The sequence below is a fragment of the Paramisgurnus dabryanus genome, chromosome 4 (assembly GCF_030506205.2).
Source record: "Paramisgurnus dabryanus chromosome 4, PD_genome_1.1, whole genome shotgun sequence".
NCBI classification, from domain to species: domain Eukaryota; kingdom Metazoa; phylum Chordata; class Actinopteri; order Cypriniformes; family Cobitidae; genus Paramisgurnus; species Paramisgurnus dabryanus.
Window position 1 is genome coordinate 14802281 of NC_133340.1, and position 15303 is coordinate 14817583.

Here is a 15303-nt window from a genome sequence, read left to right on the forward strand (position 1 = left end):
TGTTTTGCTATCCAGGATCAGGTAAACCATGTCACTTTTGTCCTGGTTTTGCAAAGCAAAATCGGATTGTATCACCCTGATCCACATAACCTTTTTTTTAGATTAGCTAATCTGGATTACTAGTGTTGTAAATGTGATCACATGTCAATGCTGACTATTAGCTAAAACAGCAGGTAGTTTGGTCAGTATGGGGTCACTAAGTGTTTTTACTTGAAGAGACAATAAAACACAACTTTCCCTTATTTTTTTTTATTTCAATTCAACATTCAGTCTGTTCTTCTGTCCCACAACAAACAAACACATATAGAATATACACAAACACATGCATTTTAAGTAAGGCATTTAAGTCAACTACTTTAAGTTTGGTCTCTGATGATTGTGATCAATATCCTGTACAGTGCCAAATGATAGTAAAAGATTTCTCTTAAAATTATTAAATGTTAATTTTTTATATGATTTATATGAGATTTATATGAACTTTCCTATTTGACAGGAAAGTGTAAATCGTAGCCCAATGCCTTCTGTAGGTCTTAAAGTTTTAGTAAAAAATGGGTTTTATTAATCTTTTTTTCAGAAATCCACCCTTTTGCTGGGATCAGAATAATCCTACTTTTTGGGATCAAATTTTATTCCAATCTTACCAAGAAGTTTTTAACACCACAAAGTGAGGATTTAATCCAGATCAAAACCTAGATTGGATTTTGTGATCCAATCCAAATTTAGAATCCATTTTTTGTTTTATACAACCCATTTTGAAATTCTGATCCAATCCAATAGCTGAAATCCACATGGATTACTTTTGAACAACTGGCCCCTGAAATTTACTTTCCAACTCATCTTTATCATTCCTAAACTAATAAAAGCCAGTTCCTTAGACAAATTTCTGTAAAAAAAGTGTTCTTTATTAACAACAGAAATTAAGAGATTCAAAAATGGAAATTTCCCAAAACCGATCATAAGAAATGCATTTTTTTATTTTATTACTTTGTGCATTTTACAAAAACAAAGCTTAAAAATTACCAGTATTTATTTTGTTTTATAAAATCATAGCCATCTATAAATGGCCCGTATTTCCCAAGCGTGGTGGAGAGTGCCACACAGCTGAACTAGTGCGCTTAAAAAAGCGAGGTTTGGTCCGCTGGAAGATGACCTCCAGCTTAGGTGGTTCAGGTTCCCCGAAATATGAATCAAGATCCAGTGGATTATAATACAACTTCATTATAGTCTGCTGTAACTGCTTACCTGCATGACAGAACATAAGATTAGAGAGGTATAGCAGAACTTTAAAAAAGTACAAAATACTGTAAATTTCAATTGTTAAGTACTTCCATGATAAAATCTAGATAAAAGCTTCACTATTTATTTATCAAACCTTTTTAAAAATAGAGAGTTGCAAGTATATTGCATGTAAGGATATCATACCCTCAGCCCAGGATGGTATGGGTTTTCTGGGAGCAGATTCATCATCTGTGGAGTCGTCGCTGTTCTGGTCCATACCATAATCTTCGGGATTTGTCAAAACTGTCACCTTCTGGCCTTTGGGAGTGATCTCGTAAGACTGTGGAGATGACGCTGGCGATTGCTTCCAAGAGCAAGAGGGGAGAAATAAAGTTACAAACTATCCGTTGCAGCAACTTTTGTTTTAGGTATTCTAGGTAAAGCAAACTATTTTTTTTTAAGAAAGAACAGTAATTTTTCTTTTAGCTGCCCTCCAGCTCCTGTCACCATACCTCTACATTGAACGTAGCATTGAATCCAACATCAATCGTCTTATTGAGAGCATCTACTTTTCTAACTGGAGTTTTCATACCAGTGTCCTGAGGGCACATATTAAAACATTCAGTATCAACACAACAGTTGAAAAGGCATCGACAAAACCAGGAAAAGGATTTATTACCTTAGTATCTACAACAGTGACACCTGGATTCTTTGTTATGGTTGTGTTGTGCAAACTGGTCAGTTGCATTTTCGAGACCTGGGAGATTTAGCAAAAAACATAAAATCTACATGTTCAACATATTATTCAACTATCACTTTGCACAAAATAAATGTTATGCTAGTAATTAGTTGCAATGGAGGATGAAGGCCAAAAAAAATGAATTGTATTGCAGGAATGTGGTGTTGCATTACCTGCACTGAGGTTGCAGTAACAGCAGCACTTTTTTGTTGGGCAGCCCTCGCCTCCTCAGCTCTCTTTAGCTCCTCAGCTCTCTTTTTTTCCTCAGCCCTCCTCTGTTCCTCAGCTCTCTTTTGCTCTTCAGCTCTCTTTTGTTCCTCAGCCCTCCTCTGCTCCTCAGCTCTTTTCTGCTCCTCAGCCCTCCTCTGCTCCTCCTATAAGGAGTAAGAAAAAAACTTGAAATCAATGATGTGAGAAAGATAACAATTCCCTCAGTTACAAAAGGAGATGTCTAATGCCATTTCATGCATTTTGACTTTACACTGTTAAGAGTTGGATTCTCATGCTAAATGTGGGCAAAGTTTAAATAAACTAGTATGTCTGTGCCAAGTACGCTCAAATGATTCAGGGATAATGTGATGTATTGTATGTGTTTGAATCATAGACTTGTCACTGCACATTACTCGCAGATAACCAAAAAGGGCAAGGCGGGACGTGGGTAGAGCTGAGGTGGCTGGATGCTGAAACCACAATAGATATGTATATAAAGGCTAGATGGCTCGTCCGCGCTGATGGCCAATTGAGTTGGACGTCCGCATTTTGGCGGCCATCTTAGGACAGGGCGCTCGCTCACTCGTAGCATTGAGTTTTAATGATGCAGGTACTTTTAAATGACCATAACTTGCTTAATTTTTTACCGATTTTCAAACGGATTGGTTTGTTATAAACGTTAAAGATGTACCTATGACACTGAATACGTATACTAAAAATAAATAAAAAATTCATGAAACATGTTAAAGCATCCATAATTATAGCCACGTTAATAACGTTTGTAAAAAACCAAACCGTTTGTAAATCCGTCAAGAATTCAGCAAGTTACGAGCATTTTAGTTGGCGTATGTCACTCACCTTCCGTCCACAGCAGCAGGGAGCAGCACTATGGCAGCACTGACCTAAGATGGCCGCCAAGTGACGACACAGCTGACTCCGCCTTGAGCCATCTAGCCTTTATATACATATCTATGGAAACCACACCCACCTAGCTCGATGGTAGCGACAGTAGGGGAAGTTTACCTGTCACTTAAGTGGTCAACCCCCTTAATTATGCAGAACTTTAAGGTTTAATGTATTTTAAATGGGTGACTTTCAAAAAAATTCACCCCCCTCAGTTGTCATTAAAGGACAAGTTCGGTATTTTAGACTTAAAGCCCTGTTTTCAGATTTATGGTGAAATAGAATGGTTTTGACTGAAATTTCGACATTTGCGGCTGCCCTGAGATTTTTCGCATGTTCGTGTTTCATCTCACACCTTTACAATGGGTTTAATGGTGCACTGGAACAATCCTTCCTAAAATGCATTAAACTTTCGTTTACAAAGACGTGAAACTCAGCGAGTGGTCGGGGTGTTCACTGGTATGCTCACACAAAAATTGCTGCAAAAGACGCATTCCAACAGGTTTAATCGTAGTTTTTACCAACTCCATTGACTTGTATTAGATATGCTGTGAGGTACGGAATTACTCCGCGCCGGGAACTTTGTTTCTATTCTTGCAATTGGCAATGGCGGATTAGCGCCACCACCTGGGCTGGAGTGTCTATTATTCAAGCTCTCAGCGGAAGAATGTACGGGTGTGAGGCGTTTGGAAAAATAGGTCCACAAGTTAACAACGAATGCTAAAACAGCTGTTGGAAAGCATCTTTTGCAGCGATTTTTGTTGGAGCATATCAGTGAACAACCCTGACCACTCGGTGAGTTTCACGTCTTTGTAAACGAAAGTTTAATGCATTTTAGGAAGAATTGTTCCAGTGCACCATTAAACCCATTGTAGAGGTGTGAGGTGAAACAAACACGCGAAAATTCTCAGGGCAGCCGCAAATGTCGAAATTTCAGTCAAAACCATTCTATTTCACCATAAACAATCTGAAAACAGGGCTTTAAGTCTAAAATACCGAACTTGTCCTTTAAGGGCAAAATTAGCTATATAGACCACTTTTTGTATGAGGCTGTAAACATTTATTTCTGCTCGGCCAGTCAATGAATTGCAGTTTAAAGGGGACATAAATAAATCTATTCTGTCCCCAGAGTATGTATGTGAATGTTTAAGCTCAAAATACCCCACAGATAATTTATTATAGCATGTTAAAATTGCCACTTTTGTAGGTGTAGAGATCGACCGATATGTTTTCCCGATCAGGGCAGCTGATGGCCGATATGTTTGGCCGATTTTCTGTTTGTACATAATAATCAAAATGTCCTCATCATTAGCAGATATTTTAAATGTACAAATGTCACTATTTAAGTCAAAGTATTTAAAACAAATGACAACTTTCTGAAGAGTTTTACAACCTCCTCCACACCATGTATTTATCAGACACATATTACCGGACACTCTGCTGTCATCATTTCTTGCTCTTTTTTCTGTTTTTTTTTTTACCATGGATTTTAATGCTTTGTAGGATAAAATCCATCTTTGGTAGACCTGATTAATTATTTAATCATCAAAAAGTTATCGGTTCAAAGGAGTCAGTTTGCGAATTGGAAGCGTTGTGTGCTAACCCAGGTTGGGCAACGCAAAACAGTAACAGTGTTACACAGAAAACATTTCCTCGCTGGATATGATTGGTCTTCAGACCTTTCGCCATTGTGTTGGTTTTGAGGAATATGCACAAGGGAGAGCAGAGAGAGGCAGTTTAGAGAAGTTGCTCTACTCATTCTCTATCACGCAAACAAAAATCATCTCGCTTAATCACATTAAACGAGCCCAATCTTTGTGACATAAGCCTGTCGCGCTGTTGTACTGGCTGCTTTAAATTTGCACGATCATGCCATCGTTTACTAAAGCGGTTTGTGAACGAGACACTTCTGAACAAGAAGCGGCGTCATGAGTTCTACAACAACGCAGATGTGCCTGCCTAATAATCGGCCTAATTTTGCAGCAAAATCGGCCAAAGACAATTTTTTTTAAATATGACAAAAATCAGCCAAATTATCGGCCTGGACGATAAATCAGTTGACTTCTAGGTGTGAGCAAAACTGTGCAGTTTTTGGTGTATCCTTTTAAATGCAAATGAGCTGATTTCAGTGGCAGTGCAGTGGTCAGATAGTGCAGATTTAGAGGTGGTATTATTATAAGATCCCCTTCTGACATCACAAGGGGAGCCAAATTTCAATTACCAATTTTTTTCACATTCTTGCAAATTTTTTTTACCAAAACTCTGGTTGATAGAAGCACCGGGCACCCAATTAGAGCAGGGCACAAAGTAACGCTTTTTGCCTTTGGCTCTATTATTCAATTTTTTAAAGGTTAGATTAATTGTTTATTACACAATCAACACACACATCTCAGCTACAAATGTACACTTAAAGTTTGTGTTTGGGACCTATTGTTATCATACAATAAAAAAAAGACAGGATTGCAAACGTTACAACCTACCCCCATAGGCTTGGGTTAATAGTAACAAACAGAGGGTTTGTTGTAACACCTGCTAGAAAATTTTGTTTAAACAAATAATTCAATAAAATTCTGTCGATATACTAAAGGTGGATACTGTTTATATATCTGCCTATATAGATAGATATCCTCACATTAATACATCCATGATCCTTTATCTAACCATTCTTGTATTATGCATATTAATAGATTTTTATGAAAGGGCTGCTTTTTTATTAACAGTTATCATTTCGATGAATAGTATTTACATTGTTTTCATTTCATTATCATTGTATAAAAAAACTTAATTGGCTTTATTGTAACACTGTGTTAACTTACAACTAACCCAGCTATCAGTTACTAGGAGTTGCTGACATTACCTATAACCTAACACCAAAGTAGCTGTGTTACAAGTAACTCTGCTTTAGTTTGTGCCCCGCTCACACCTACTCTGTATTAACATGAGATTAGCAGAAACTGTGTGCATTATGTCCCCCTTTAACATTGCTTTTAAAATGTGATAAAAGCATGCCACATGTCAAACATGACTCACCATCTTCCTCTTTTCCTCCATCTCTCTCCTCTCTTTCTCTCTGGCTGCTCTTTCCAATTCCTTTTGAAGAGCGATAGCCTTCTCTCTCTCTAGCCTCTCTCTGAAACAAAAAAACGCATTTTAGGTTCTAAAATTTATCAGGAACAAATCACATAATTTGTGCAATAAGAAAGTAACACAAACTTCTCAGCTGCGGCCCGTTGTTCTCTTTCTCTCTCCAGTTCCCGTTCACGTTCCCTCTCTCTCTCCCGCTCCTGCTCTCTCTTTAGAGAAAAAAAAAACGTGTATTTGCTTTAATGTCCTAGAAGGCGCTACATAGCATTTCATTAACACAGAAATAGATTTTCTGTCTAAAGTTAAAGGGATAGTTCATTCAAAAAATCTAAATGTTTTTCAAAACCTGTAAATAAAACATTAAGTTGTTTGGCATTTATGCTAAACTGACGTATAAGTTACATTTATATGACTCCTCCACTCTGACTGCAAGTGTAGACTTACGATTTGCTGAATTTTCTTTTGTCTGGCAGCCTCCTCTTGTTTTTTGCGCAGCTCCAGTTCTTCCTGTCGTTTAGTAGCCACCTTCCTCTTGGCTTTCTCATCTGCCAACCGCTCAACGCGCATCTAAGAGAAATATCAAATCCTTAATAAAAACCTCATGCATTGTGCATCACAGATCACCAAAACAAGTGAGATTTTTAGTACCATGTCATTTTTCTTTTCAAGCTGTGCCATCTTCTCCTCAATCTTTTTCTTTATTTCCTGCTCCTTCTCTTTCTCTCCTTTCACTCGAGCTTCAACGACCCGTTTCAAACGCTCATCCCGCTTCCTAAAATGGACAGGATTCACTTTTAAGTCCTGTTTTTATTTGAACTTAAATCTACAATAGCAGTCATTTAAATAAAAAATGTAAACACACAAACACACCTTTTCATTTCTTCTTGTTTCCTCCTCCTCTCGTCCTCAATCTTCCTCTTTCTATCGTTTTCTTGTTCTATCTTCTTGTTCAAAGCATCCCACTTCTGCCGCTCTCGCTCCTGGAGGCGAAACAAACATTTAAAATAGGGTTAAAACTTTTGTGATCTTTTAAAGATGACAAAGGTTTTGTTAAAGTGGGTAAGTACATTAATGCCGAAGAACACCACATGTCAGGACAGTTTACTGTGTGCAGAGTGGTGAATGGTTTTTAAAAATTAGTCAGCTCTCAGGCTAATATCCAAGATACAAAAATGGGTGAAGGTGAAATTCCCAACCAACACCAAACACACAGCCAAGACAAAGACGTACACCAAGATGAGCGATGAGGTCAGAATGGTTTCAGATGCTAATGAAATAATGTTCTGTGTTTATACTGGTTTAGCACTATGGACAAGTGAGGCATGCTGCAGGTTAACACAAAAAGTAATTGACATTTGTGGTTACAATATTACACTAAGGCCCAATCCCAATTCTACCCCTTACCCCCTACCACTTTGTTTCGCGCGTTCACGTGAAGGGGTAGGGGTGTCTCAATTCTCTTTTGGCTGAAGGGGAAGGAGTAGGGGTAAGGGCCAGATAGCCCTTCAAACAAAGATTTTTCAGGACCACACTTCAGACGAAGGGGTATGATAAATTTCCAATATGGCCCATAAATGTAACTATTTTTGGACATTAAAAAGTATTTTAATAACAAATAATTACTTGTTTTATGTATACGGTTATGTTCTCAGAAAAATTGCTAATGTTATTGTCCTTGTGATAGTTCCACAACATACATATTTTTTAATAACTTCATTAAATGTAAAATTTTATTGTATTATTTCATCGGAGCATCTATGACGTAGGAGCTAGCAATGACTTATGATGACGTGTAGCGGTCTAGTAGTGGTGTCCCACTTCTATGTGAATATTTTCAGCCCTACCCCTTGACACTCTGTTTCAAGGGGCAAGGGGAAGGGGTAGGCGTAGGGGTAAGGGCAAGGGGTATAAAATAGAATTGGGATTGGGCCTAAAATACTTCATTTACTCACCCTCATGTTGTTACAAACATGTATTAATTTCTTTTTTTCTGCTGAACACAAAGGAAGATAATTTGACAATGTTTGTAACCAAAATGGTTTTGAGCACTATTGACTTACATGGTAGCATTTTCCAACTATGGAAGTGAATGGTGCTTCTGTTTCTTGCTTTATTACAAATATCTTCCTTTGTTATCAGCAGAACAAAGACATTTATACAGGTTTGTAACAACATGGTGAGTAAATTATGCCAGAATGATAATTTATGGGTGAACTATCCCTTTAAGACTTCTGGTCATACCTTCAAAACTACTTTATTAAACTTTTGAAATATTTATCGTGGTTAACATATTTAAAAAGTTTTTTTTCATGATCAATGTATGCTTTCCAAATGTAACAAATATAACCACAAACATGTCTTAAGTAAGGAATAATTGACGATGGCCTGTTGAATTGTTTAAAAACAATACACACAACGTGAACCCGTTACATCATAGGTGTGCATTATAAAAAATAATTCAAAGCACCGGAGTCAATTATTCTGCTTATACCATGGTCACCACAGACATTGCTCTGGTGGTTATTTTAAGATATTTGAAAGGTTAGATGTCCGTTTATCGAAAATAATGCATACCTGTCGAATTTATCTCAAGCAATCAGAATAAAGCATTCAATTGTAGAACTTATTGTGATAAACACAGAACATTTCTTGAGCATTAAATCTCATCAGGACTACAATAGTCAAACTGAAATGAATTCTGCGTGCTTCTTAAGACCAAATGTTACTGAACTGACATGGAAAACGAAGTCAGTCTGGATTTTCAGCATTTATACTCACCACAGAGCCTTCCTGGGGGAACACAGGAAGTACAATTACTAAAACTCCTACTTGAACAAATATTAGCAAACAATTAACTTCAATCTAATCAATAACACCCCCATAAACTAGTTTACAATGCAAATAAATATCTAAAACAGAGGAATGTGCTAACCTTGACATCAGTTTTGCTGGCGGACTGTTTGATGAAAGACTTTATGATGGTGTTGCGGCCCAGAGATCCAGGCGTCATCAGCATCTGGTTCTTCTGCACGGTGTGCATGAATGAGCGCATGTGCGGGGCGATACTCTATGCAAACACACCAATTTACCAACCGTTTTAATTTAACCATCAAATAATTACTATTAAAGAAAAACATGGCATTTATACAACTATTGATTGTCTGGCATTATCAATCATTAACTAGTCCAGCTCCAGTATAACTTTTCCATAATAATGCGAAATTCCACATGGGATGTTTTTCAGTGAGATCAAAAATGGCCATACCGTGGCACACTTCTTTGGAGGAGAACCCTTCTTGGGTGTGCTGATCTTCTGTATGGCTTCATCAACAGTTCGCTTTGAGCCAGAGCGTGTGGAGCTACTGGAGAGACATTTGGAGAATAAGATCGCTTTACACTAGAAAACACATTAAAATAAAGCTAAATGAGTAAACCGTGATCTTACCGGATGACTCCTCCGCTGCCATCTAGAAACACAAAAACATTTAATTGTGAGTTACGTGCCTAATTTAATTTGAAACACCCCTTCTTTAACTCTTTCCCCGCCATTGACGAGATATCTCGTAAATTAAGAGAAAACGCTTCCCTGCCAATGACGAGACTTCAGTTTTTCCGCAATACCGCTATTATCCACCAGGTGGCGCCCTTCCGCAACTTTTTAAACCCGGAAGTATTGCCCTATGGCAAGCGGCTGCATGTCCGTGTCTGTTTTAAAGATCGCTCTGAATGGGAACTCTATGAAAAATCCGTCACAAAAAATGAATTATCTCAGCTTTTTGCTCAAAATGTGGTGTTTTTGCAGAAACCTACACATATTCAAAAGCTGATTGCAAAAGAACCACTGAAGGTAGGAAGAAACTTTTTTTTTTGTTTGAAAGCAGAGGGTCTGTTCTTTCATTTGGTATATTGTATGTTTATATATTCAAAGAAGAACATTTTCTGGAAGGCATTAAACTTTGGTGAAAATCATGAAAAACGCTGGCGCTGACTGGCAACTTTTTTTTAAACGCTGGCGGTGAAAGAGTTAATGTAAAGCAAGACTTTCCATAGGCTGCACTAAATGCAACAATAGCTACAGGTGTACCTCTTTCTGGTACGTGGGTTCTCATAGATCGTGTGAAACGGCAGTTTTCACTGGAGGTGGAAGGCTCTGCAATCTGTTCTGCAGGTTCATCCTTTGACTCAATTTCTTCCTCTTCAGCAACTTGTGGTTCAGGCTCCTACAAAAACAAACGTCAATTAATCAAACTACACAGGAAACCTACTATACAATCATAACAGGTTGGAAGAATTCATTTTGGACACAAACTGTTTCCCAATTTGAAGGCTAGTTCAGCCTAGGCTAGTGCACGCCTGTAACAGCTAAATATTTTAAAATAAACATTTAAAACCTTTATCAAATAAAAGTGTGGATTTAGCAGAAAAAAAAGTTTCTTGTCACCGTTTTAGTATTACAAGTTATGTTTTGTATTAATATTATTCTGTGTATGTTGCGTTAGGGTTGTGATGACACTATTGTGTATCAACAATTGTCAGACATATGGCTGATAGCAGGCTTTCATGATAATAGTTATTATTATAAGTTTCACATTAACATTCGCACTGCATGCTTCCCAGACTGTTTGTGGGCTTTACTTTGTGCAAGAGAGCTTGTAATGTGGGCGGATTTCTTCTCGCACGCACCTGGACTGGTAATGTGCGCGTTTTGGACTTGCTCAGACCTGAACGCACGAGGCATGGACTCTTCCTATCACCTAAACTTGTGATGCGCATGACATTTACTTGCACTAGAGAGGCTGTTAGGCACGAAGGTGTTTAAAACCAGCAAGTGTGTTCTCTTTGTGGACTTCAAAGGCTGTTTGGCTCGCCTTCAGGTCGCATGCTTAGACGGTTGCAGCCTTCAAATTGGAACACAGCTACAGTCTCAAATTAGTATGTGCCAGTGACAACTTTACCTCAGGAACGGCCATTTCTGGTTTATTTGTGGTTTCAGTGGCATGTTCAGTAACCTCCTGATTAAGATCAACCCTAAAAAACAAAACACATTAGCAGAGCATTAATGTGCAGTTGCTGACCTCTTAACAGAGCACACCCCTCCAAAATACATTTGTCATGTTGTTCAGATCCATGGCACAAACAATGCTGGATTAGTTAAAAAAATCTATGTGTAGAATTACATAAACAAATTATACAAGTGCTCAGAGAGAGAGAAGAAAAACACTCACTGTTCTTGGTTTTCTTCTGTGTTTTCAGGTTCAATATCCATACAGATGTCACCTAGAAAGAGTAATGAAGAAATAAACACAAGAAATCTAATTTTGCAGTCTATTTACATTTAGATGGCTTGGCAGATATTGTTATGGGAGTATACACTAGAAAGCAGTGAAGGAACTAACAAACAAAAATAAGCAAAATGCATATTGAGAATGTGAAGTCAGTTCAATTAAATATATATGATTTCAACAAACTGGACCTTGTAACTATTATCACATGATGTGTATATTATGTCTTACCACTAATGGAGCTGCTGCAGGTTGAATTGCCCTGTCTGGCTTTTTTCTTCAGGAAAGATCGCCGTGATGCCCTGCGAACAGCTTCTTGTGTCATGCTTTGCCTCAGACCCACCAGCGAACGCCGTGCCACCAGTGACCGACGGATAGATGTCCGGGATGAGCCCTGAGGTTTTGGCTGCACCTCAGAGGCAGCGATTGGGATTTTATTGGCGGATCGGCTAGGAGACGGACCAGAACTCAGCAACGACTCCAACGATTTCTCTGCACTCAAACGTTCTGATGAGGGAATCTTCACCACGGCTTCAGACACCAGCATCTGATCCTCAGAAGAACCTGAACACTGGGCCTCATCTGCTTCTTTCTTCTCTGGACTGTTTTCCGCTGGTGTTTCAATCTCTTCAAGCTCCTTGGCTTTAGAAGTGCCTTTGTTGCGAGTGCTGCGTTTGATGGGTTCACTTTCGACCGCTGCGGTAGTTTTTTTGCGACGTGTGCGCCGAACAGGTTCCTCAACCAGGCTCTCCGAGCCGTCGTCCGGGACGGGTGGTGTGACAAGCTCCGAGATGGAGTTCAGGGTCAACTGGACAGAGGAGCGACGTAGGTTGCTGCGTTTCCCCTTGGAGAAACTGTAACGGAAAAGGCACACCATGATGGATAATTTTTGGGTTAATCATCGGACGGACGTATGGTGACGCAATTAGGTGTCTGGTTGGAACGTTACTTAAGGTTTCTGTTTGTTTAATGGTCTGACTAGTTGCTAAACTGAACTCTTGAACAAATACCTTGTAGAAAATAACAAATGTTTTGGTTTCCTATGTGACCTCCATGTTGTTTATTTAGCTTGTTATATATATAAACAATTTTAAAAAAGGACTTTGTTGTTATTTATTCATTCCGGTGTTTACCAGAAGTTACGCATTTTAAAGCCTTTGTTTATGTTTTTACTGCTGAAATCATCTATATGTAACTTTTTAAATTATTCAAGTCATTTAGTAATAGCAAACAATTGTAATATGCATATTGTGATTAACACAATTGCGATATTTCAAGATAGCCTATATATTGCAGTCCTACAACACGTACTACGTAAGGAATAATTTAACAATGGGCCGTTAAATTATAAGAAAATAATGCTCACCCAAGGTGGTAATGCGGCACGACGCGAAGTGTAAGTGTGCATTATTTTCAAATAATTCAAAGGACCGGAGTAAATTATTCCTCTTATACCATGGTTACCACAAACATCGCTCTGGAGCCTATTTTTAAGACATTTGACAGATGCAGTTTACAGAAAAATAACCAACACCCAGGAACATTTCTCAGCCAATCAGAATAAAGCATTCAACAGGCTAGTGGTATCAATTACAAAAAGCTTGGGCTTGTGTAAAATAAAGGTAAAAAGCATGAAATTTTCACTCGAGCAGTATCAACAAACTTATTTGAAAGATTTTGAATGACTGTAAAAATCAGGTCACTGGAAATTAAGACAATAACCGGCAAAAGTAGACATTTCCAAACACACAAACACCACAAATGAAAAGCAAAAAAATCTTACCGTCTTTTACTGCGAGACTCATTGAGCTCCATTGACACTCGTTTCCTACGATTAGTCTTTTTCTGTGATGGTGTTTTTGGCATGAGTTCTGGCTCTGTACTGAAGTCACTACACCACAAAAAATGACAAAGTATGAGCGCATTCATAATTCAATACCACATTGCAGAACAAACCCCAACCAGTTAGATAAACCAGTCTCACCTGGAGAACATGCGCTGAGCTTCCTGCTGGATCTCTCCCAGCCAAACCATGTGAACATTATCCACCTCATTCATAAAATCCTGCAGTTTTCCATCGAAAACCTGCATGAGGGATCGCGTGGCCTCCGGCAAAGAGCTCATGATGGCGACCCTATAACGTTAAGAGGTTTGTTTTTGATTTTCAGTTTTGAAAATACATCTAAACACAACAACAGTATTTATATATATTTTTTTAACAGACATAAACAAAATATTCCTATTTACTGTTGCTGCAAGATGTCACTTTGAAAACATTACATTCACGTCATCATCCATACTAATCTATTTAGGGGCAAATGTTAAACCACATTACAGCAGAAACTTAACTTAGCATTAATACTCTTCTTAAAGAAAATGTGTCAGACATTTGATTAACTTCAACGAAGTTAATTACATAAGAAATCTCTTTGACACTCCCAATGTGAATCCACGAGCTCAATTGTTTCTCGTAGAGCAAAGTCATACCATAGAAACAATGTAAAAGCGTGATCCAAGTTAATATCGGCGATCAAACATGCCCAGGCGAATATGCTTATTTGTTACAATACAGATCAATAACAAGCAAAATCAAGTACTTATAGCGAAAGATTGTTACTGAATGAAAACATGTCCTAATTATTTCTGAATGATAATTAGCTTAACGTTAGCTAGCATGAAAACATTTTTAGACTCTTTTACCTCCGAAGTCTCCAGCTACTATTTTATCCTTAATTCGACGATTTCGGTGCAAAAGCAGCCGTTATAACACAACAACCAATTTTAAACGTTTTCCAATGTTTTCGCTGCAACAAAAGTAGTTTAGTTGTTGTAGTTTATCCCCAGCAGCCTCTTGTTTTCCATCCACCCGCTCAAACGGTTTAAATAGTTCAAACCAATCGTAAAGTAACGTTCGGCAGATTCTGGGTGCTGTCAAAGCAAATTTGACCAATCATAGTCGGGTTATTCATATAGCGTGGTTTATCATTGGCGGATACGCATGTCTGTCATTATTTCAAACAGTCCAATGGAGGATGAGAACGTTTTAGTCACGCCTCCTCGCTGGGTGCTACTGGGGTTGTGGCTAGATGGGATACAGCTACGGGCAAAATCTCGTGAAATCTCGCCGGATGAGCGCTGTTTTACCCTAAACTTACCCCCAAACATACCCCTAAACCACACATTCACGTAATTGCGGCCGTAGCTGTATCATATATAGGAACAACCACTGTTTTTCATCCTAATCCTACCCCTAACCCTAAACAACAACAACAATCTCGCGAGATGTGTCCGTAGCTGTATCCACTTTAGCCAGAACCTGCTGCTTGGCTCGACGCTGAGGAAACTGTACTGCGTGTCAAAAAAAAAAAAAACATAGTCCAATAGATGTCGCTAGACTGCAGTGGGGTTTTACTGCTTTCTTTATATGAATTAGTGAAAAGTAAACCCGGCAAAAAGAACGACACACCTTAACTTCGAATGTGGCGCGTTTAACAAACAATGGACAGCATAGCATACTCCACAAGCATCAACATTTTATATAGCGGTAAATGGTAAATTATAAATCCATGTAAAATTTTTCCTCAATAAAGAAATACCAATTTTATTATTGGAAATACAGCTGAGCATTCCATGGTGGACTTGAATAATAGCCTACTGGTTGCTAGCTGCTTGTCATTAACTTGCAGAACATCAGCAAGGATGATTGACGAACACTGAAGAAGGTTAGTGAGAAAAGAGCAACACGGAGGGCTAGAAAGAAAAAAAACTCCAGAAAGGGCATAAATAAATCTACAAGCAAATTAAGTAAAAGATAACTTACAAAATTTTAATATTTTTTATAGCTTTCTAAACAGATGTCGAAATTGT

The 15303-nt window shown here is 38.2% G+C and overlaps 1 protein-coding gene across 3 annotated transcripts; it reads right to left on the reverse strand.

Annotated features, from left to right (window-relative positions):
• Positions 1 to 263: 263 nt before the first annotated feature.
• On the reverse strand, positions 264 to 14298 carry incenp (inner centromere protein). Of its 3 annotated transcripts, none has more exons than XM_065265429.2 (21): positions 14137 to 14298; positions 13421 to 13570; positions 13220 to 13327; positions 11668 to 12290; positions 11380 to 11431; positions 11110 to 11182; positions 10239 to 10374; positions 9600 to 9621; positions 9420 to 9513; positions 9087 to 9221; positions 8933 to 8944; positions 7025 to 7134; positions 6803 to 6926; positions 6599 to 6721; positions 6284 to 6363; positions 6101 to 6200; positions 2131 to 2331; positions 1898 to 1975; positions 1731 to 1817; positions 1423 to 1582; positions 264 to 1242 (listed from the first exon to the last, which is right to left on the reverse strand). In XM_065265429.2, the coding sequence occupies exons 2-21, from the start codon at positions 13558 to 13560 to the stop codon at positions 1055 to 1057; spliced, it is 2646 nt and encodes an 881-aa protein (XP_065121501.1). In that variant the 5' UTR covers positions 13561 to 13570; positions 14137 to 14298; the 3' UTR covers positions 264 to 1054. The 3 variants fall into 3 exon arrangements, with proteins under 3 accessions (XP_065121501.1, XP_065121500.1, XP_065121502.1); XM_065265428.2 differs by having other exon boundaries at positions 9420 to 9516; XM_065265430.2 differs by lacking the exon at positions 8933 to 8944 and having other exon boundaries at positions 265 to 1242; positions 9420 to 9516.
• Positions 14299 to 15303: the final 1005 nt, after the last annotated feature.